This window comes from Pleurodeles waltl, chromosome 12, assembly GCF_031143425.1.
Source record: "Pleurodeles waltl isolate 20211129_DDA chromosome 12, aPleWal1.hap1.20221129, whole genome shotgun sequence".
In the NCBI taxonomy this organism is placed as follows: Eukaryota; Metazoa; Chordata; class Amphibia; order Caudata; family Salamandridae; genus Pleurodeles; species Pleurodeles waltl.
In genome coordinates this window covers 279,231,899-279,255,699 of record NC_090451.1, presented here as the reverse complement: position 1 = coordinate 279,255,699, position 23,801 = coordinate 279,231,899, and the positions used below count along the sequence as shown (strand labels likewise).

Here is a 23,801-nt window from a genome sequence, read left to right as displayed (position 1 = left end):
ACCTTGGTGGGATCCTCCGCTCCGGTGGGAATTTCCAGGATGTCCACTTTGAAGGCGTGACAACTCAAAGCAAGCGAAGTTCAGTGTTTGGGACCGTGAAGACTTCGTCATTGGGTTGCTGCTTGGTGTTGGTCCCAATGAAGTCCTCTATGTTCAGACTTAGAAGCTTTTCTGGAAGTCTGGATCCTTGCAACAGGGTAAATCAGCCAGTTGAAATCAACCAGCCCTTCAAAATCAGTGCCAGCAGTTGTCTGGTTGGTTTTGCAGAAGGTCTGGAAAAAGTTTGTGTCAAGCCATGTAGTTTATGATTAGGAAAGTACACTCTAAGAAACGCCATGGGTCCTGGACCTTTTGAGCACCACTTGGTGGTTAAGACCCTATCTCCCAGAAGCCACCAGTAGAGTCCAGGGCAAATTCAGTTAGAACTAGTCAGCAGGGCTCGGCAGAGACTTGGTCTTCTTGCACCCTTTGTGTTCCTGGAGCTGAACAGGAGGTCTGCCAACTAGCCCTTGGAGTTCACTCTTCTCCCTTGGGTACAAGTGGGGAGCAGGTCCCTGCCCATGGGGTTTCAACAGCAGGTGCAATAGTTTTGTTTTCCACAGGCCCAGAGATATTCTGGTGACGGTACCCAGGGGTGCAACGTTTATGCCTGGGAATAGATTGTAGTTGGGGAGAACTCTCTGGCCAATAGGTAATATGTTCGTAGGTGCAACCCTGCCTACTTTGACATAATTTCCTGGGGGCTTAGCTCCAAACAATCCCACAGAATCCTGTTCTGTCAAAATCAAACATGGCAGCACCTTTGAGAGGTCTGGGTACACCCCTGACATGCGTCTAGCAAAATGATGAACTCCCTCTGTAAATCAATCCTGGAACAGGTCCTCCCAACCCCCCATTGGGATTGCTGCCATTCTGGCTCATTGGACAATGTCAGTGGCAGGCCTAGGTGTGCGTTACATAGGTCTGTGACTGGGATGTCCCTTTGAAGGTTTTGTAGTTGGTGGTCACACTCCCCCAGGTCATCCTGTCAGAAAGAGGTCACACTTTCTCCCTGCAAAGATCCTTATTTTCGCTTTCCTGGGAGCCATTCATACCTCCTTGCTGGAGGCCAGCAGGCTACCAGGTGACAATTAGGGATTAACTCTGAAAGGGTACTAGAGGCTTTAGACAGGAAAATTACAACTTTCTAAAAATGGCCTTTTCAAAATAGTAATTTAAAATCCAACTGGGCCATCATACTGAATTTTAAATGAGTATTTGTGCCCTTGAGCCATGGTTTCAGATAGTTCCATACTGAAGGTATGCGATGTCATAACATAACCAAGTGCTTTTCCATGAGAGAGCCAGACTCACTACAGTGAAAAAAGACGTTGGTGATCTACTGACAGGACATGTAATACTTAAGTACACATCTTACTGTTTAAATACAAAGGGGCATATTTATACTGTTTGCAGCGAATGTGCGTCAAAAATTTTGACGCACATTCGGTGCAAACCTTGCCCCATATTTAAACTCTGACACCCGACCCCGCGGACGTAAAAATTCCACTGTGTGCGTAATTATTTGGATGCGGGAAACTGCCTTTCGTTAATGATATGCAAGGTAGGCATTCCCTTCCAAAAAATGACTTTAAGGTCTGTGCGCCTTATTTACACCCCAGCGTCATTTTGACGGACAGGAGGGATTGGGCCTTAAAAAACGGCGCACAGCCTGATGTGCGCTGTTTTTTAACGCCTGGGTCAGGGCAGGCGTAAAGGGACCTGTGGGCTCGGAAGGCGTCCAGAGGTTACCTCCCCTGCCCCCAGGATCACCCCCTGCCACCCCCACCCACCCCTGGAGGACACCCATGGATGGGGGGACCCATCCCAGGTAAGTGCATGTAAGTTAAGGTAAGTGTATTTTTCTCTTTTTTTAAAGTGGCATAGGGGGGCTTAATTTGGGCCCCACCTACATGCCACTGTGCCCAATGTCCATGCCCAGGGGACAAAAGTCCCCTGGGCATGGCCATTGGGCAAGGGGGCATGACTCCTGTCTTTGCTAAGACAGGAGTCATTGCATGGGGCTTGTGCGTCAAAAAATGGCGCAAGTCCGGTTTGAGGCATGATTTTTGCCTCAGACCTGACCTGCACCATTTTGTGACGCACAACCCCCATTTTTCCCTACGCCGGCGCCGCCTGGTTTGAGTCATTTTTTTTTTTTACTCAGACCAGTCCGCAGCACCGGCTAACGTCATTCCTTAAATAAGGCGCCCACATGGTGCGTAGGAATGGCATTAGCCGGCGGTAAAATTGTTGACGCACAACTGCGTCGGCGCAGTTGTGTGTTAAAAAGTATAAATATGGCCCAAAGCATCTTGCCCTACAGACATCTAGGGCCTAACTTAGGGTGACTTGCCAGTATGAAAAATGAAGGTTTAGGCTTGGCAAAAGGTTTATTTTGCCAGGTCGAGTTTGCAGTTTTGACACTGCACACTCAGGTTGCAGCGGCAGGCCTGAAAACATGTTTGGTCTTGTCATTCTAGTGGTGGCATAATATGTGCTGCAGTCCACTAGAGACATTTAACTTACAGGCCCTGGATACCATTTACTGGGGTCTTTTAGTTAATGTAAATGTGCCAGTCAGGATTGTTAACTAATTTGATAAGTTTTTAGGGGTGGAAGTTCATACACTGAGGCTTGGTTAACGGGGTCCAAGTATTCAGAGTATAAAAACAAAAAGCATCAGCTTGATTCCATTCTAAGGCTGCATCTGTATTCCATACCCCTTTTTGGCTTCCCATGTTCTCCTCCCACAATCTGGTCAGTCCACAGTTAACTTATTGTCCCTGCCAGCCTGCCATACTTGGTCAGCTTGCTGCCCCTGCTCCGGTCTCTGCTCCCTGTTCTTCATTCTCAGTGTGTGGGCACCTGATCCATTCCTCTCTCCCTCCATGGTCCATTGTGCTGTCCCCCACAAAAGCAGGCCTTTCCTCCAAGGTCAGCTTGCTGCACATGCCTTCCATTGCCCACGCCCATGCCCCTACCACTTTACTCCAGCCCCATGAAGATGTTCTGCTGCTACTGCCCATCCTGCTTGCCCTGCATGGCTAGTTTGCTGCTCGTACATTCTCCCCCAAACCTCTGCTGTCAGAGTCCATCCCCCTGCTCTCTCACTCCTGCATAAGCCAATGTGGTGTCACTTGCCTTGCACGGTTAGCTTGCTGTTGCTGCCCCTTCCCCTCCATTGTCAAGAGTCTATGCCCCTGTCCTCCTGCATGGTTTCAAATCTTAGCTTGCTGCCACTGCCCTGCTTCATCCTGCCCTCCAATGTGCATGCACCAGCCCCTTCCCCCATGTTCAAATGAGCTGCCACTACCCCTCCCGCCTGCCCCGCATGGTCAGCCTGCTGTCCTTGCCTCCTCCATCCTGCCTTGCATTGTCCAAGTCCATGCCCCTATTCTTGCCCTCTTGCCCTCCATGGTGTCTCTCCTGCCCTCCATGGTCTGTTGCGCTGCCAGTGCCAGCCCTGTGTAGTCTATTGCCCCCTGCCTCTAATGTCCAAATCCAGCTCCTACACCCTCCATTCTATCCTCCATGGTCCTTTGTGCATGCGCCTGCCCCCTCACTCTTGCCCACTACTGTCGGTTGTGCTGCTACTAACCCTCCCACCTACCACACATGGGCCCTCATGATGAGCCTGGTGGTTGCATGACCGCCAGACTCGCGGTGGCGGTACCACCGCCAACAGGCTGGTGGTGGGACTGCCAAATAATGACCGTGGTGGAGCCGCCACAGTTGGACCACCAACACCACCAGGTTGCCGCAAGTTGGCAACCTGGCGGTCCCGGTGGTTTCCCATCCTCCAGGGCGGCGCTGCTTGCAGCGCTGCCCTGGGGATTAGGATTCCCCATCCGCCAGCCTTTCCATGGTGGTTCACACCATGGTGTGAACACTTTTTCCACCGCTGGCCCTGTGGCAAAGTCCTATTAGGGCCGGCGGGGTTCAGGCAGCACAAGCGGTCTGAAGGCGGTTGTGCTCCCCATCCCATTTGCCCTATGTGATCAGCTTGCTGCCCCTGACCCCCTCCCACCATTGTCTGCATGTGTACCCTTATTCCCTCCATGTTCTATTGCGATTCCAATGCCCTTCCTGGCAGCCGTGCATGGTCAGCTTACTGCTCCTTTCCCTCAGTTCTCCCTGTGCTGGACCATGCACCCTCCCTCCTGCCCTCCATTGTCTAGTGTGCGGTCACTTCACCTTCATTTGGCCTCCCACCTGCCTTACTGTCCTTATCCCTTTCCTCGTCATCCGTTGTCCAAGTCCATGCCCCTACACCCACCATGGTTTGTTGTATTGCCACTTTCCCTCCCTCTTGGCCTGCATAGCCCTCTGAGATGCCACTCACCATGCAGCCTGCCCTTCATGGTCTGTTGTGCTGCCCCTTCCACCACTACCTGCCCTGCGTGGCAAGCTTGTTGCCCCTGCGGCCCTCCATTATACAAGTCTGTGCCCCAGCCCCCTCTCCTGCCTTCCATGGGCTGTTGGTGTGCCCTGCATCCTCCCCTTGACCTCCATGGTCTATTGTGCTGTCACTGCTGCTCCTGCATGGTCAGCTTGCTGCTCGTCTCCCTCCTCTTCTTCTCCTCTGCCCTCCGTTATCAGTGTGCATGTCGCAGTCTCCTTCCTATTACTCCATTGTGCTGCCAGTACCCCCTCCCCCCTGCCTGGCTTGGTCTGCTTGCTGCTCCTGCCCCCTCACTCTACCCTCTGTTGTCAGTGTGCTTGCTCCTGCCCCCTTCTTCTTGCCCATCATGGTTTTTTGTGGTGCGACTGCCCCCACCTGCCCTGAGGGTTTATTGTGCTGCCACTACCCCTGCCCTGCATGGTCAGCTTGCTTTCTCTGCCATGTCCCTCCTACCCTCTACTGTTTGAGTCTGTTTCCACACCCCATTCCTCCTTCCCTCCATGACCTATTGTGCTGCCACTGCCCTTTCCTTCTGCCCTGCACGGTCCATTGTGCTGTCACAGCCTCTTTCACCAGTCCTGAATGATTGGCTTGCTGCCCTGTCTTCCATTCCACCTGCCTTCCATAGTCCTGCATGGCGGGGACACAAGTTATTGTTAGCTCTGCTAACTATAACTGGTGAATTTCTGTGCTTTTTAAGTTCAAAATGTTACGCTGGCACTGAAATTTTCACCTAACTAGAACGTCACTTTAACCCTTGCTTTTAAGTGAATTTCTATTTTTTATTTTTTTTTAAATGTAAGTTAAGATATAATTACAATTCCTAACTATAACGTAACTTTAACCATTGTTTTTTTTGGGTGAATTTCAATTTTGTTTTGTTTGTGCCCCACTCCCCAAGCCTTAAGAGGCACCAGGGCCAAACATACTTATATTAGGGTAATGGGCCATGCTGACCCCCTCCCGAGCCCAAAAGGGGCCCTGACCTCAGGGCTATACAGTAATAATAGTGGAGGGGACACATGGCCCCAATCCCCAAGCCTTAAGAGGTCCTGGTGTCACTGACCCCTGGGGCCAAAAACAGTTATTTTTGGGGAGTGGGGCATGTGGCCCACTCTGAGCCCAAATGAACCCCAGGGAACCCATCCCCCAGAGCCAACCACTAATAATACAGAGGGGGAGGGAGTGCACTCCCTCCCACAGCTCTAGAAGGCCCTGGGCACCTGGGCCTGAATTCCATTATTAAGGGGAGAGAGAGGCCACATGCCCCCCTAACTGAGCCTTAATAGGCCCCAGGACACCATCCCCAGGGGCTGAATTACATTAAGTGGAATGGGGTGTGCAGCCCCCCCCGCCCCAGAGGATTATTCGGCCCCATGGTTACCATCCCCCCCAGGGCCAGAGGCGAGTGCCCCAGTGCCCACTCAGAGCACTCACAAACCACAAGTTGGGGACTGCGGAGGGAGCCCCAGGACCCCCTGCAGGCTCCCCACACAGTGCGGGAGCCAGCATTGCTCCCGCCAAGAGAGAGCAGCTGTTTATGATTGCTCCTTCTGGGCAGGAGCAACATCCGTTTTCCTGCTCTCAAGAGCGCAGGCAGGTAAAAAAAAAAAAAAAAGTATTTTCTCACCTGGCAGGGGCATGTTCGTGCCAGGTGGGCCTTCCCTGTCTGTGCTGATACAGATAGGGAAGACATGTGTGCTCCCGCCTGGCGAGAGATTTAAAAATGCTCCCGCCAGGCAGGAGCAAACATATGTTTCCATGCCTGCGCTAGTGCCCTGTATTTAATTTTTTATTTTTTTGGTCCCAGGGGGTGCCTCTAACAGGGGCAGAGTAGCCCTACCCTGCACGTTTATATATATATTTTTTAAATAATTGCAGATCAGGGTACTAAGTGCCTGAGTCCTGTAACGGCAGCCAACAACATTTTCCTATGTTGCGGTCAGCTAATCAGAGCGCTCACTCCCGTGGGAGTGATTTGGCCGAAGGGGGAAAAAACTACCTAGGCCAATCAGAATGCTCTACTTTTTATAAATTGGTTTTGAGGGACTCTTGTGAGTCCCTCGAACCCAACCATCCAGATAGACAATTATTTTGGACCTTAATATCTCCAAAACCACTGAACTGATTTGCACCAAATCACGAAAAGCACACTTTCTTGACTAAGTTCTAGCTTCCAGCCAAATTTGGTAAATTTCCATTCAGCATTTATTGCGGTAGTGCTACTTAGAGTATATAGAAAATGGATAGGGATTTTCGTTTTGGGCCCTGCTTGGCAGATCACCCCAAAACCTTCCATGCCCAAACGAGACAAAAAAAAAAAAAGAGAAACGTTTTATAGTGGTTTGTGTAGATTTTTTCAAACCGTGCCAAAGTCATAAGCAAAACAATAAAAAGGCATTTCACATAGAAACGCTGATGTAATTCGACCTAGTCAGTGGCAACTGCCACTGGGTTTTACTAATATATATGCAAAATATAGGTAAGGAGCACTGGGAAGATCCCAGGTTTTATGTGAAATGCTGCTCCACTGTATGGTGCATATCTACAACACCTAATCTGCTCACCTCATATGGCAGTTTTTCTAGCAGAAGTTTTAGGAATAGGATAAGCCCACTGGCATTTTCGTTGAGAAGAAATATGACAAAACCTGCAAGGGCATGTGTATATGGTCCAGTAGAAGGTAACAGACGAAATGTGTGAGCCGTGTTATTGCCTTCATATTTGATGTGGTGAATAAACAAAAGTGGTGAGCTCATGTTCTCTAGAATGCTGCTGATAGTCCTGAAATTGATTGGATCGGGACTGCTATAGAGAGTATAAATAAATATATATATATTCACTGACACAAAAAAAAAAGGTTACAGAGGCGTTATCATTTGGAAACAGAATTAAATAAAAACATAGAAATTCAATTTAAAATAAACAAAGGTTACAAGGACGTTATAGTTAGGCTCACATTTTAAACGTACAAAACCACAGAAATTCACCTGAGTTATTTCAAGTAAGTCTAAGCTGATTATAACTCACGTCCCCGGCCTGCACAAAATTGTCTTCAATAATTTGAGTTCTAATGTTTTATTGATATTTTTATTGACGTTATAAAAGTTGTCATTAGTGCTGTAACATATGGGGTAATTAGCAGTGCATGAGGAAGGCGCAAGTTATAGTTACCTTGGGCCACAAGTTAGAGTTAGTTGAAATGACTAATTATAACAAGTGAATTTATATGGCTTTGTACATTTAAAATGTGCTGCCAACAGTCCTAACATTGGCCATGCACATCGGTAGTTGACCACAGGTCTGAATGTCCCCCTCTCCTGGACGATCTCAGCTCCGGGGACCCGATCCCCCAAAGGGCGTGGCCTAAATATACATATATTTTTTTGGGGAACGCGGCTGTGTGGACCCCCTCCCCAGGCCAATCCAGCCCCAGAGACCACCACCTCCCCAGGGCTAATTTAAGCCCAAGGAAAGGGGGGCCCCATGCACCCCTCTTTTCTGAATGCCCAGAGGACCTGGCCCACCCTGAGGTCACTTAACACCAACAGGCAGGAATCCACTTTTTTTTTTTTCAATCTCAGAAAAATCTGCGGATTCAAGGATTTTCCCAACTTTTTTATTTAAAAAAAAAATGCTTTTTAGCCCTGGTGGGGTCCCTCTGGGACCTCAGCACCAGAGCTAAGGGGGTCAGGTGACTCTACCCTAGCCGCTTTCTTATTTTTTTTACTTTTTTTCCTGGGACTCGGCTGAAGATGGTGTCCTTGTTGAAGTGTTGTTAGCCATTCAGCTATCAGCATAGGGACAGTTGGCTCTGTGGAGAATCGCTTCCCTATAAATCTGTATTTTCTGGCCTTAAATATCTCCAAAACTACTGAACATATTTACACCAAATTGCAAAAAGACGTTTTTTGGGACCAAAATCTAGCTTTCTGCCAAATTTGGTTTAATTCCGTTCAGCGGTTCAGGCTGCAGTTGTGTTCAAAAGTTTGAAAAATCCCATTTACACAGAATGCGGAAAAATAAGTGTTTCCCCCCTTTTCTCTGTCCTTGAAGGATCTCCCTGAAACTTTCAAGACAGCAGCTGAACTAACCAAAATATAAGTTTTGAAAATTTCGTAAAGATTCATCAAATGGTGGCAAAGTTATTGGCAAAACAAAAAATGCTCTATCTATGGTAAACATGGTCCAAACTATACCTAGTGACAACCTCCATTGGTTAACATATCAATAAAGTAACATTCCTATATTTATTACTACAGCACAAAAGTCAAATCAGAGTTCATTACCACAATGAAACTAACATGAGAAAAACATGTTTTACTCACTCACAGATTTTTTGCAACAATCACTTAATACTGGGAAACAACTCTATAGTAATTAGGTCTCTTCAGTGTGTTTTACAATAATGCACAAATTTAACCTCTTACATCCCAATTTTGGAGAAAAAAAATACCATGACAAACTATATGCCGCTTAATATGTTTCACACACTCAACAATGCTAATAACTAGCATATTGTGGATCTGCATGCTGTGTGTATATTTTAAATATTTTTTTATGTTAATATTTCAACTTACTTACCCAGGTGTAATGTCTCCTGTGATGCGGTGACTCCTGAGGTTGTGCCCTTACAGTAATGGGGGTTGATTGTCTAAAATTCTTAAAGATCAGGGAACCAATAGAATAACATAAATGGAAAACTGTACTAAACCAATTTCAACATGAAAAAAAATCTCCACTCACCCAATGAAATGGCAGATATAGTATATTTGTAAGGGTAACACTGGACTTCATGAGGTTGCTTCGCCATCTAACCAATGCTTCAAAATCGGCTAGAGAAAGTTGTCCCAGTTCCTAGCTAGAGAAGCAACCACGGGTTCAAGGAAGAACAAAAGAGCAGTAACCTACTATATCACGGAAGGCGAGAAGGAAAATTACAGAAAACACTTTAAACCTATCTTTTCATGTCTGTCCTTGAAATATCTAAATAATTTGGGCAACTAACACATTTTATAAACTCTGACACTGCCATGTAGCCGTTTACAGCCCTGTGAGATGTTACCCTTCCAGATGCAACTGGACAAAACAAATGAAAATATTCGTGCATTTCCTATAATTCTTGACAAAGACAAGCCTGTCTGCACTGGACCGGGACCAGGAACCCTGGACAATCATCCCCAGGTAGGAAGCTCTATACGTCAGCATAGCTCTCCACCCTATTATAACAGGAGACTGCCATCTCCTCTCAAATTTTAAAGCGGGTGGAGAATGTCCAAATTGTAACTGTAAGCTACCTGCTCCTACCTTTGGATTACAAATTCCAAGTTACCTAGGTTATGAACATTGATAATTTTACTCATCTTAAATTCTATATCAACTGCCATTCTTTTGGTAAACATCAGCTTCAAATTTTAGTTTTTTTTTTTTATTGAACATAGTCCGGATGCTGTCTTTTTTTTTTTTTTTTTTAACAGAAACTTGGCTGAATGATGCCTCAACAACAGATATTGTAACCGCCCGGCCCTCTGACTACTGTATTCTTGGAATGGATTGTATGGAAAAGAAAGGGGGAGAAAACACAGTACATTTGTAAAATTGAAAAACTTTGCATTCCAGATTGTGAAACACTGATAGTTTCCCTATTTCTTTCCAAGAACTTTTCTTTGTCAGGGGCATTGGTTTATTGTCTACCAGGGCCAACAGTTACTCTTATTGAGGATTTTATGGCCCTTGAGCTTCAATTTACTAACAAGGGTCCCACGCATCAGACAGGTCATTTACTTGTCCCTATCTTTTTAAACCTAAAATCTTTGGTGCCCAAGGCTGGTGGAGACCGGGCTCCTGCACTGCCCATGCACTTGCCACTGGGTCCTGCTCGTCGAGATCCTTCCAACTAGTGATTGTTCAACTTTTGTATTCCTTCTTGCCACCATCAAGTCAGGTTCACCGCTTGACTCCTGTCCCCCTTCGATATTGAATAAATTGGAAGCCAAATTAATAGAACTGGTTACCCAACTTTTAAACACATCAATTCTGGAAGGCACTGTTCCAAATGCCTGGAAACATGCTATGGTCAAGCCTTTAGTAAAAAAAAAAAAAAAAGCCCAATCTTGACCCATCCATTTGGTCTAATTATAGGTTGATCTCTCTTCTGTCCATCTTATCTAAAGTATTGGAAAAACACATAAATAAGCAGCTTATGAGTTACAAAGAACTTGATGGCTTGCTGCACCATTCTCAATCAGGTTTCAGGGTATGCCATAGCACGGAATCTGCCCTCCTTGCAGTGATGGACCATCTTAGGCAACAACTTGATAATGGAAGCATTGTAGCACTTTTGAAACTGTCTATCACACAATCCTACTTCAAAGATTAGAAGCCATGGGGGTAAAAGATATGGTCTTATCTTTGTTTGCCTCTTTCCTGGAAAATCGGGTCTTTCGAGTCCACTCGTATAAACTTCATTCAAAGCCACACCCGCTACCTTCGGGTATCCCTTAAGGATCCACTCAGCCCAACTCTGTTTAACCTGTATGTAAGACCACTGACCGACATTGTGGAGAATTGTGGTTTTACTCTCGTTTTTATATGGTGATGACAATCAAATTATTGTATCTCAGAAAATCACAGTGGAGAGGTGAATAGCTGCCTTGTGTAAGTGTCGAGTGGGATGAATTCCGATTTTCTCAAGTTAAATGGAGAAAAGACTACTATATTACTGGTGGGCAACAATCCCAACCTGTGGAACCCTCATCTGTGGCCTGTTATAATGGGTGCAGTTCTTACCTATGTGCTCGTAGTTACGAATCTGGGCATATGTCTCGATGAACCCCTATACATGATTCATCAAGTCACTAAGGTTGCAGCCACATTCTTTGGCATTTTAAGGTCTCTTAATAAAATTGTGAGATGTCTTGCTTATTCTTCACAAAGAACTGTAGTCCAAGCTCTAAGCATTTCTAGGTTTGACTACCGAAATAGTCTCTGTCTGTGAGTCAAGAAAATATTGATTAGATGACTTCAGACTTTGCAAAATACGGCAGCAAGACTGCTACTACATCCCTTCCCCCACAAGTTCTATTCTAGAGTTAGTCTGCTTCGAGAACGTCACTGGCACCAAATTGAACGTACAGTTCAATTCAAAGCATTCCGTTATGTTCACATTTGTCTTTCCAACTCAGGTCCTAGATATTGAACTCTTTGGTGTCACCATACACACCCAATTGGGCATGGCAGTCCAATAACCTGGACCTTTCTGATATTCCTCGAACCAGGAAAGCTCAGGAAGGTGGATGTACCTTCTTTTGCTTAGGCCCAAAGATCTGGAATTCTTTACCTCCTGAATTAAGAGCCTGTCGCTCCCCGAAGCTTTTTCATAGGAAGTTGAAAACCTGGTTGTTTTAACCGTGGTGTATGGGGTCTATATGCTCCTTATGGTAGCTAAGCGCTGGGAAACCCTTTTTGGGTAGCCATGAGCTTTACAAATACATCTTAATATTAATCACAATAATAACGGTGTGAATAGCTTCTCTTAAAATTTGTCATATGCAAACTTGATTTATGTGGCACTTCTAAAAGTGTGTGATGGATTGCCTCAACCTGGACCTACGGTATCCACCACCTGGGAATAGGCAAAATAACACTCATATATATATATATATATACATACACATACATACACACACATGTAATAGAAGTCACACACAGCAGATATTCCTCTGGCGTAAACAAACCTTGTCAAAGCCAAGAGGTCACACCTATGTGAGAGATACTGGCTTTGACAATGTGTTTAGCTGTGATGTATACTAGTGTGGCTGCTTCTGTGCATGGCTAAAAGTTAGTGATGTGGGGAGTTTGGGGGTAGGCTGTAATGAAGTAGAGTAGTGTAGATTGGAGTGGAGTATAGAAGGGCAGATTGGAGTGGTGTAGGGTAGACTGGAATGGAGTTTGGTAGAGTGGAGTAGATTGAAATTAAGTGGAGTGGGGTAAACTGGGGTAGACTCGAGTAAAGTAGCTTGGAGTGGGGCAGATTGGAGCTGAGTGTATCAGGGTACAGTGGAGTGTGTCAGAGTGGTGTGGGGTATATTGGAGTGAGGTAGATGGTGTTGGATTAGGATGGATTGGAGTGGGTAGAGTGCAGTGGTGTGGGGTAGATTGGGGTACACTGAGGTGGGGTGGTGTAGAGTGGGTGAATTGCAGTTAGGTAGATTGGAGTGAGATAGACTGTGGTAGGGTAGGGTGGAGTGGGGTAGGGTTGATTGGAGTAGAAAGGGATGGACTGGAGAAGAGGGATGTAGAGTGGTGTAAAGAGTGGAGGAGCGTGGAGTGGAGGGGCATGCAGGGGTGTTGAGGGGAGTAAAGTGGAGTGTCAGAGAATGGAGTGGTGTGGAGTGGAGTGGAATAGCGTGGAGCATGCACGGTAGCGTACTGCCATTACAGACAACAAATTTTCAACTGAAATAACTATTACATTTGCACAGACATACAGTTTTACTGTGCACAAACGATAATGTGTGGAAATGTCATCACCTATTGGTATGTTTTGATTGTATTCAAATATTTGTTCCCACAATACTTGGCAAGTACAAAAAAAGTATCTCAATTCGTACCTTCCCAATTCAGATAATTTCTGAAATATCAGTACAGATCTTTTTTATTGTGTGCTAGTAAAAATAAAAATCTTAGTCTCACAACAAGATTGCCATAAATTCTCCCACTTTGGCGTTTACTTTTCTTTCTCTGACATCAAACTTCTTTTTACATTTTACTGTCTTTGAAATGCACAGCCAATTAGACAGGATAAGAACAAAATGTAAAGGCCTGTTTGGAGAAATTGAGCACTCGGAAGGATACAGTGAACAGGCAAACTCCTCCAGACAGATTAATTCAAGCTGGACAGCCTAAAAACAAATAAAGCCAGCAAGTGAATGTGAGTTACAAACCACAAAGCCAATGGTCACCAAAAGGTGGAATGCATTTCCAGGAAAGCTTTCAGAATGCCCATAAGAACCTGTTATAGGCTTCTACCTAAAAGAGAATCTTTCTTGCTGCAACCAGGTATCTAGGTTATTGGATTCCACTGATACATTTTTTTTGATCCTGCTTCCCCATCATATTGGCTCGTGCCCTTGGTATATTCGGGTTACCTAAAAGCAAAAGTACCCAATTGCTGGTTCTGATCTCTTCTTAAGGTCCATTTATTTCTAACCCAAAAACCTTCAACGATGATGCAATTGGTGGAACACCACCCCCAAACAGTCCACTCTTCATAAAGATCGAGAAAGTGTTTTTACTTACTCACCCGAGATGCAGTATTCTTTGAAAGGATAGGGCATATGTGCATCATTTGGACTCATGAAAAGGTACAAGTGAAATAATTTGTTCTTAAAAATGTACTTCTGCACAGGGATGTCATTTATGTGGTGTAAAAGTAAAAACACAGGGCAAAGCTAGTAATAAGGGAAAATAATTTATTACATAAAAAAATAAATAATTCTTCCCCTCAATCCATCTTTCATCAAAAATAAAGAAAAAGAAATATGGGGTTTTAATCTTTGCTATTTTGTTTCCTCTTTTCTTTAATTTGGTTTCATTCATGAAGGTGTTCTGAAAAAGGTCACCTGTGGATTAAGAATGAAAAAAACAATATCATTATAAAACTCAAGCACAGTTTCCCCCCCCCCCAAAGTACCAATATTTTACTGTATTATCCTTCAAGCAGTACAACTTACCGTAGTGACTACTGAACTCTAAACCCCACAGCCCTTCATCCTTCAGACTAAGCAATTGCTCAGTATGGGAGACACCCAGAGCACTTTTGCACAAAACTGGCTAACAGCAACAGAGTACCTAGACGCTTAAATCCGAGTATCCACCCAGGTCTTGCCCTAACATGATCACAGGCTTCGTTTTATTTCTGTATGCAACAGGTTTACTAATATGCAAAGAAAATGGGGCTAGTGGATAGGTCATTTCAAGAAAGAACAGAATGTAACTCTGGCCCTTGTATCAGGAACATGGGCACCATCTACGGAAGGATACATGCTGATTTTACAGCAACTCAGAATACAAACCACAATCCAATATACATTAGTGATCTTGGAAGCGTATTTGCTAGGTGTAAGGTTAACATGTAGAGTATAGATACAAAGGAGTTTGTGTGATATGAAGGCTCTCTAAAACATAAAGACCATGGCAGACCATATCAAGGGATGACCAAAAGAAAGGTTAGAAAAGATTAGGAGTTTGTGATGTAAATAAAAGTTCAACAGGGCATTTGGAACAACAGATGCCATCCTAACTGCAGTCATCTTGCTAGAAGCTGAAGTTTCTGTGGGAAGAACACTGGCGGAATACTGTAATTACATACAAAGTTTTAAGGAATGGAGGGATACATGAAACCATTTTTTTATATCCTCCTAGGCAAAGATACTCCATCCGATCATTGTTTTTTTTGTAGTTGTAAATAAGTGTCTTTACTGCTCAACCCTTGGTTCAACCTGTTAGATTGACCAGTCATCCTGGGATACTAATCAGCATTAAATTAGATGTCTATTGCAACCTCAGTACGAAATAATGTCAGGAAGGATGGAAACAAATACAGATCCAGATCAATTGGCACAAATCAGTGGAGTTCCTGCTGTTTAGCTGGAGCTCGTGGGCAGATTGGCCATGTCCCATGAAGTTGTCGCCCGAGGGATTTAGATACCTCGGGCTCCATCTCACAGGGGATAGAGGGGAATTAGAGGCATAACCTGGGACAGGTACTAGAGGAATATAGGCTAGACGTGGGGCACTTGAGGAGGCTCCAGCTATATGGGAAGGGCCACACTGTCTAAGATGACTGTACTCCTAAAATTCTTGTACTGGCTCCAGAACACACTGTATGAAGTCCGAATAATTTTTCAGGGAAGTGGCTGGCCAAACCGACATGAGCGACTAGAACTCTCCACCCGGGCTGTGTAGCACAACATGGGTGAAGAATCAGTGCAGGCTCCCGGTCCCCAGCTGAGCGATTGGGTGGGGATAGGAACAAACAGAAGCACCGAGGAACACAGAGGCAGCATGCGGCAGATAAGAGGTGTTTTTTTTTTTTAACTTTTTTTTATTTTTTATTATGCACCAGTGTGGACCCCCAATCCCTTTGCCTGTTATTACAAGAAGCCACTGTTGGGAGGGCTACAAAAAAAAAAAAAAAAAAATGGAAAGGAAAGGGAGACTAGCACCCGAGACACCCCAGGGGAGTCTGACTCATTTATGGAGTGAGTTTAGCAGCCTGGAGTGCAGGCGGCAGTGAGACATGATTGGAATATCCAAGACAGGGGACGTATGTGGCCTGCAGGGATTGCTATCCTTTGCAGAACTCAGTAAGAGTACCAGCTGGCACAATACCTACACTTTTGTTATGTGCAGCCGCACCATGGGCTGGGGAGATACAAAAAGCCTCTACAAGAAGTGACAGAAGAAACCTCCCTTGACTTTTGATTACTGGTGGCCTCCCTGCAATTTCTCGAACATACAAAACTCTCTTAAATAACTGCCAACTAACCCTAGACACACTGCGGGGAAATGGGAGGGGGAATCTGGGAGTTATTAGGGGGACAAGGAATGAGGCGAGGCATGTCGACATCCCAAGAAGGGACGCGTGCAACGCCCATTGGGCTGAAAGGGCCACCCAATCACATAATTCCAGTAACCCCGAGTATATTTCAGGGACAATATAGAGGTGGGCAAGCAGACTATTAATAGGGAGTGCCAAGCCAGAGCTCAGCGAATTACCAGGCTTGACTAAGCGCTATAATGCAAAACAAAGCCCTCTGCAATGTATGTAAATGGCCATGTAAAAAAATGCGCTAAAGAGTGTATTTATTTATTGTGAAAGCCTTTCACTTCTGAACACTAGAATGGACTGCTGCATTAAGTGACATTTCTCAGAAGTCTTGAAGCAGATTTCCTAACTTTATGCACTTAGGTTTGTAAACGTTTATTTGGAATTCATGTTTGAGTGCAAAACTTGTTTTGCACTGCAAATTGCCTGAAAGTAATGCAAAGCAGTGCTACGTTCTGCTTTACTTCAAGTCAAAGGGCTTTTCCAAGAGCAGTGCATGAATGTTCTATGTTTCCATGGTTTTTAATGCAAAGCCCTATCTACTAACTATAGTAGAAAGTGCTTTGTGCCAAACAATGATGCCTCTTTGAGCCAGGTGCTTAAAAGGAAAATATATTTTTATTTCTCCAAATGTTTCCCACTTAACATCTGTGCTGCAGAGTACAGCATGCATCCAAAGTGGGGAACATTTTAAATTTTGCCTTGATATAGCATTTTGTCCACATCACATAAAAACCTGCGCCACACATTGCGCACACAGCCTTGTACTATCATGCAAAGATGTGTGTATTGCACGGATTGTTCACCAGCACTAAATTAACAGATACAGCGCTTTCCTGCTCTCTACTCTCATGCAATGTAGCTACAACTTTGGGTGCAAATTCCAGTTAGGCAAGACTCCAGGGAATAACCCCTCTCACCTGAGAAACTGGCTGTTAGTCAGAAACCAGCTCTATGCTCACAGCAGACACCTGCTGTATCTTTCTTTACCTGGGTAACAGCCACACTGTACAATGATCATGGAAAATACAAAAGGCTGGCATACCTAAAAAGATCCTTTCCACACTGAAAGAAACTTCAGTCCCAAACCTCATCCCAATCATCTTCCACACTGCAGTACTGAAGAAAGACTAATAAGCAGCTCCTCCCAGCAAAATGGCCTTCATGAATTTCTAAAAGGGTCTAGCCTACTCTGTACCCACTTCATTGTTTAGGTCTCCTCCCTCCAGTTTAAGGAGTGTCAACAAAACTCTTCCACCATCTTCGTAAACTATCTTCAATCTTGTGCACAGGAGCATGTTAGGTGTTTCTAAAAGTAATCCACGGGCCTCCATTACTCTGGCACACTCGTGCACATATTCCACGTACCACTATCAGCAAAATGAGGACATGCTTAGTGGGCCCCTCCAGGTTACAGGACACATCTAGTACCTCAATCATGTCAAGAGACAGTATAAGCTTCTATACACTAGACTAGCACGAGGCTAGAGACCTAATCTGGGAAACTAGATACTTACAGTTTTGCATTCAGGATACGGCAGCATGACTGCAGTAATAGCCACTCCACAGCGTTTATATGGGGAGCGAGATGGATGCTTCAGTTTTTTTTTTTTCTGGAGAGGGTAGTGAGGAAAGCTGACTGGAGCAATTAAAGTTAACAAACCACAATACCTGATGTCTGCCTTGCTTAACGGAGACCTGCCCTATGTCCCGGTGAGATGACAGTGGCCAAATGCACGTACAATAGGGAAAGAGATCTGAATAGGGAGAGCTGTTGAGCAACCTCTAGCCCTGATGAGGGGACTAAACGTCACAACAACCCCTCTAGAAGAGTTCAGAGGAAAAAGGGTTATTCAACGCAGTATCTTAAATAGCAGTACCTTATGGCATCTTGGTTCCTTGGCAACAGAGCAAAAGGCCTACTCATCAGTGACCCTTGTTGATAGCATATCATATCTGAATTGCTTCCTACCTAGCAGAGTCTGTCTCCTTTATGCCTTACCACTGCTCAACCACAATTCTACCAGCCTTGCTCAGTACACCAGATGATAAAACATGAAAACAACTACAGTTAACCCCTTTAACCTCCTGACCACAGAAGACTTAATCAATGCTGCAAACACATGTAGGCCAACAGAATCCCCAGGAGACCAACAGGGACATAGCTTCAGGGGGTATGGGTGTGACACCTCCCCTAAATAAATGCATTCTTGGCTTGACAGTTGGGTCTGGGTGCCAAGAATCAGGTCTGCTACACCTGTGTTGGTTTTTCCCACTTGTTTAGTTGGGAAACATGAGATTCACATCCCCTGAATCTCACTGACTAAGCTACGTCCCTGCAGACCAATGTCCTCTTAAGTAGCTCTGTAGACAATAAAGCTAGAACTGTCAACAATTCCTTTAATACCGGTATCTTTCCAAAGGAACTTTAAATGGCTTACATAAACTTTTTCTAAAACAAACATGCCTTGAAATAAGAGATTCTTTTTACTTCTGGCCAATATCAGGCTGCTTTAATCATAAAAGATAGAAAGATCTGCTTTAAGACAAATATCTGCAATTGAGTACAAGTATGCTCATTACTCAAACTCGTCCTTGCCTTTGATACTATTCATCATCCCAATCTTCTACAGAGACTTCAAAACAAACAGGGGCGAACTGAAACAGATTGCATCTTTTCTATCAGAAAGATCATCATCTCACTTTATCCCTACAGTTCAGCTCCATTCAATTCACAACTGATGTAACAGATCTACTTCCGCTATAGCACTTGCCTTCGCTCTACACCAGACCTAATCTCCTTCATCAATTTAAACTATTACTGTTATGCAGCTAATACACATTTAAGTATGAAAACCCATCTGAGTTTGACTGATACTTAAATGGACAATGCCTCAAATGGTCAAATAAAAGAAGATCTCTAATCACAGGAAAATAAACAAGTACAAAACAATTTACAAAAAATATTCATATGCAGCAAATGGATCAAACGCCACAAGATGATGTCAGCATCCTACCCCGCCACCAAACAACTCAGCCAAGTGAGAAATCGGAGTAACCACAGACTCCAATCTTTCAATCATATTCACATTGGGTTTGTCTACTGTTTAAACTGCACAGTTTGGCACTTCTTTCTCTCATATTGTCAATAAAGATAGCTTTGCCTGCATTGCTTGAAATGCATGGCACGCACCACTTGCTGGAATTGTTATCACCCCCCCACACACAAAGTTTGGGTCTAGTTGCGCCCCTGCATGAAGTTGTCCATCAAAGCAGGGCTCAGACTGGTATAACTTAAAATACTTCACCACGAATAACTATACAATAAAAAGGCTGTTCCGTATGAGAGGATAGAAACTGATAGTGTATGCAGTAACATTCCGTGGCACCCACAGCCTTGCAAGGATCTGAGACTATCTAAAGATACAACCGTTATGGGCCTGCGTAAGCCGCAGTCTCTCACAGGCCTCCTACGAGCCAGTGGCCTTGGGTAACAAACTGGCTATACTAAGGATATGGGGTTATTGCTTGCTAACTAGATATATGCTACTGTTCTACAACTTGGCTCTCATAGTGGCCAGAAGAGATATCACCCCACCCCCTTGGGTAGGGGAGAAGCCTCAGACTGTGACGCAATGGGGAGGACTGTTGCATGCCAGCTGAAAAAATAGTGTCCAAGGCCAGAGGATGTCCCTGGAAATTCAAGAAAGTGTAGTGAGAATGAAGGGACTACAGAGATCTAGGCTGAGGCAGGGAGAAAGGGGCCGGATGTTTATTTACTAGGGGGACTTTGGCAATATGTGCCCTCAAGAGATTGCATTTCGCAAATGTCACCTTGTTTCACTTTTATTTCCTTTGATTTTTCTACTGCTGAAGCGCAATAAAAAGATTAAAAAAGAAAATGGAAACAAATGATGATCCATTATCAGATATAAGGAAAGGGTAGATAATATAATTAAACAACTCACCATAAAGATGTGTCAGTTGATCAAATGTTAGGATTCCCTTTGGTGGAGTGGCTAATTTTACCTAACAAATCAACCACCACCAATACGCTGAGCAAACCTGTAGTTTTAGACAAGCGGACAAAAAAAACCCCTCAAAAGAAATAGTATTCCAAAGCTGTGAAGAAACCCTGGAGTTTTAGACAAGCGGACAAAAAAAACCTCAAAAGAAATAGTATTCCAAAGCTGTGAAGGAAACACAGACAACAGTCCATGTGAAAATTTACTATCAGACTTTCCATTTTAACACACAGTGCAAAGGCAGAAGAACTCGTCCACTTTCATTTTGGGTTTAAGCGAGAGAGCCATCAAAAGTACAGAGGAACGTCTTGGAGAGCCAGAGTTGTGAAGGGACCTGCTATTGCACTAGGGAGAGCCATCCTGAGGGGATGACCCACGGCCTGCCAGTGGGAATCCCAGTTGTGACTGGGGCAGGATCCCCTTCCAGACAAACAAGAGGAGGCGGTGCTTGAAGCCTCCAGACTGAAACCAGAGAGAGGAGATACATCTCACCATCACAGATATTCGAGTAGTATTGCCCTGGAGAGCAGGGGTAAGGTGTATGCTAATACAGCAATAGGACGGCTTGCCAGCCATTTTGTGTGCCAGACGGGAACATCGGTGGAGGTTCCCCTGCCACTCTGTACTCATCCACATTTTCTCTCCTCCCCTCTGACAGCCCAGTTTGCAGCAAAGATAGTATAGCACATGGCGCAAGTTGCCAGTATGATAACAGCAGCCTGTTGCAGGGGTGCTTTAAGTGGTGCCTGGGTCTTATACTTGGGTGTTCCTAATTCGGATGAAGTAGCTCAGCAACAGTCACCAGAACACCAAGTACCACCTGTAACTGGGGGACTCTGACCCCTGCTTTGCCTATCCTTAGAACCTTATTTCGTTTAATTACCTGTAGTATGGTGTTCTGTGGTTATCCTTTGCAGGCATGGTGAAGGAGAAATCCACTCTCCTCTTTAATCAACATAAATTGGACAAATTGACCAAGTCCAGCAGCACAGCTCATACCGCACCTGTGGACCGCAGCCATGCTCTTATGGCTTCTTATGCAGCACCAGAGTTTATCCTCAAAGCGAGGGCCTCCAGGCACGGTGTGGTAGGGTTGAAAACTGGCAAAGTGGGGACGGATTTGGGCCTGCCAGGTTAGGATCTTTTAACCATGTTTTCTAGCTCAGACATATGACAGAGGCTCTTGATCACAGTTATTCACCTGACAGGCACATCCAAGACACTTGACGATAAGGGAGGGCGCAGCGCAACATTCTTTGACTGGTAGGCATCGCAGAGGGTTCTGGAAGCAGTCAACCAGAACAATTCCTGGAAACGTGGACTCTGTCATGGGTACGTGAAGAATTCTTGTGCTTGTGTGGCAGATTGCGCACTCAGCAAAGCAGCAGCCACTTCCCAGGTCTATGCAGCATCAGATATTGGCACAGTTCCAGACCTACAAGGACAGATACATGAAGGCTACCCCTAATGAGTTCAGTTCGGATGTAGTTTGAGAAATTAAAACTCAAGCATTCTCTAACAGGATGCATACAGACTGTCTGGCAGAAACTTCAAGAGATGCACTTGAAATATATGCATCTTTTCCTAGTATGGGTTACGGTTTTAATGAACTCCACCTCAAATTTCTTTCACACTGCTGAAGTTGTGTGGGACTGGGTTGCTGAAGAGAAGGAACTTAGCCATCGTCTTATCCAGAATCGGAGTCATATTCCAACACCCAAACACACTAGAGTTCATTCAAAGGAAAAGAAGCTGAAAACAGGAGATGCCACCATTCAATCTTGCAGAGTACAGGGAGAACACCTGCACCAAACCAGAGTCAGAGCATCACAGAACCAGCTATGACCACTCTCAAATGAGGCCTCATGACAAGAGAGTAAACCAAAAATCAAAAAGGGGCGCACCTAAAAGCCACTCATGTAACATCCCATTTTCCACAGGAAATGGACGTACTGGGGGTCTCAGTGTAACGTTTCTGGTAGGTATGTGTTTTCAATTGTTTCCTGTGTAGGATTTACAAAAGGCTTGCAAGATGGGCCTATCCTGCTCAAGGTAAATCACGCTTCCACGCTTACCAGACTTGCTAGCTCCTCCTGCGCTGCCCATCATTGGGTGTGATCTTAACCAACATTGAATCAATGAATGTGAGGGATAGGTCCGATAGACCAATTCACTGGCTGGGCAGACAAGTAGACCCAAATAGATATGTGGGAGTGATAGGAGACAGACGCTGCATGTTGCTCACCAAATGAACACCCTTATCTATTGGGTTTGTGTCATATTAATGTGAGCTGTACAGTCAGGCTCAATCCTGGTCATCTGAGCGGAGACCTACGTGACTGCAGTCCACAGTTATCCTCAGTAGATAGTGATTCACCAGAGAGATGAAAGTAGATCAGAGAACACAATGCAGCAACAGCAGAGATCCCTATGGGGAAGATGCCAAGGTGAATGGCCTCCCATCAAAGTTACTGCAGTACATCTTCTCTAAACTTGGCCCATTTTTTCATAGCATGTTTGCTAAACCACTCTCAGATGCAGTCCTCAATGTTAATGAATGCCATCACCCAGACATCCGAAGAACAAGTTACTTACCTTTGGCAATGCTCTTCTGGTATAGAATATGTAGGTGCAGATTCCTCACCTTTTGAATATTTCCCCTGGTGTCAGACTAGATCCAGAAACTTTTCAGCAGCACCTATGTGCGCCGGTTGGTGGTGAATTGCGGCATCACACTGACATTGTTCCACTCAGGAAAGGATGTGGGGAGCCTATACAGGTGCCACCCATGCACTCTGACATTCCTTGCTTTCGAGAGTGTCTGCACCTCCAGACAGTTCCAAAAGCAAACTGGTATGACCAGTGTGCAGATTCCTAGACTTGAAATCTTATTAATAAGAGAGTCCATACACAGAATAGGGAGGATGGGAGTGTTTGTGAGGATTCTGCGGCTAGATAGATTCTCTACCAGAAAGAGCATTACTGAAGGTAAATACATTTCTCTTCTGATAGAGACTTCTAGCTGCAGATTCCTCACCTTTTAAGTAGATACCAAAGTAATACCTATTAGGAGGTGAGCCAGTGAATGGTCCCCGATCAGAAAGTCGTTCAGCACTGAGTGAGCAAACTGCCCCTTTCAGTGAACCAGACAGTTGAGACAATAGTGCTTTGTGAAAGTATGGAGGGATGCCAATATAGCTGCCTGACATGTCTATGACAGGGACTTTTCATGCTAGTGTAGTAGTAGCAGCTTTGGCCATGGTAGATAGTGCAAACATTCCCTCCGGGTACTTCTTTTTAGCATAGCATATCTGAACGCAGAGCAAGATCTAGCAGAAGATGTTTTTTTCTTCATGGCCTAGCCTTTTGTCGCACCAGCAAACTCCACAATCGTCCACCTGGTGATCCTTGGTAGAATTGATGTAAAAGCTCAGCGCTCTAATGAGGTCTAAGAGATGAAGTTTCTCCTCCTCCTTTAAGGGGTAAGGTGGAGCAAGGAAGAGTGGAAAACGTTTTGGAAGAAAGGATGCCGGAGTCTGCAGAACTAGTTTGTCTGGAAAGAAAGTGATGTATGAGAGTTCATACAGAGAGCCTAATGCTTACTCACACCCCATGTCTGAAGGGTTAGAAGCCGCGAGGAACAGTTTTGAAGCAGCTTAAATGGAGTGCACGTCAGAAAGGTGAGGACCAAGTTAAGGTTCCATTGAGGCATGATGAAGGG

The 23,801-nt window shown here is 44.8% G+C and overlaps 1 protein-coding gene across 2 annotated transcripts in view; it reads right to left on the bottom strand.

The window, feature by feature from the left end:
* Positions 1 to 13,903: 13,903 nt before the first annotated feature.
* Positions 13,904 to 23,801, bottom strand: part of TCL1A (TCL1 family AKT coactivator A) — a 129,482-nt gene continuing 119,584 nt past the window's right edge. For both annotated transcript variants that reach the window (XM_069216185.1, XM_069216187.1), the window contains one exon: positions 13,904 to 14,067. In XM_069216185.1, the coding sequence (XP_069072286.1) occupies position 14,067 (1 nt within the window). In that variant the 3' untranslated portion in view covers positions 13,904 to 14,066. The remainder of the gene's footprint in view (positions 14,068 to 23,801) is intronic.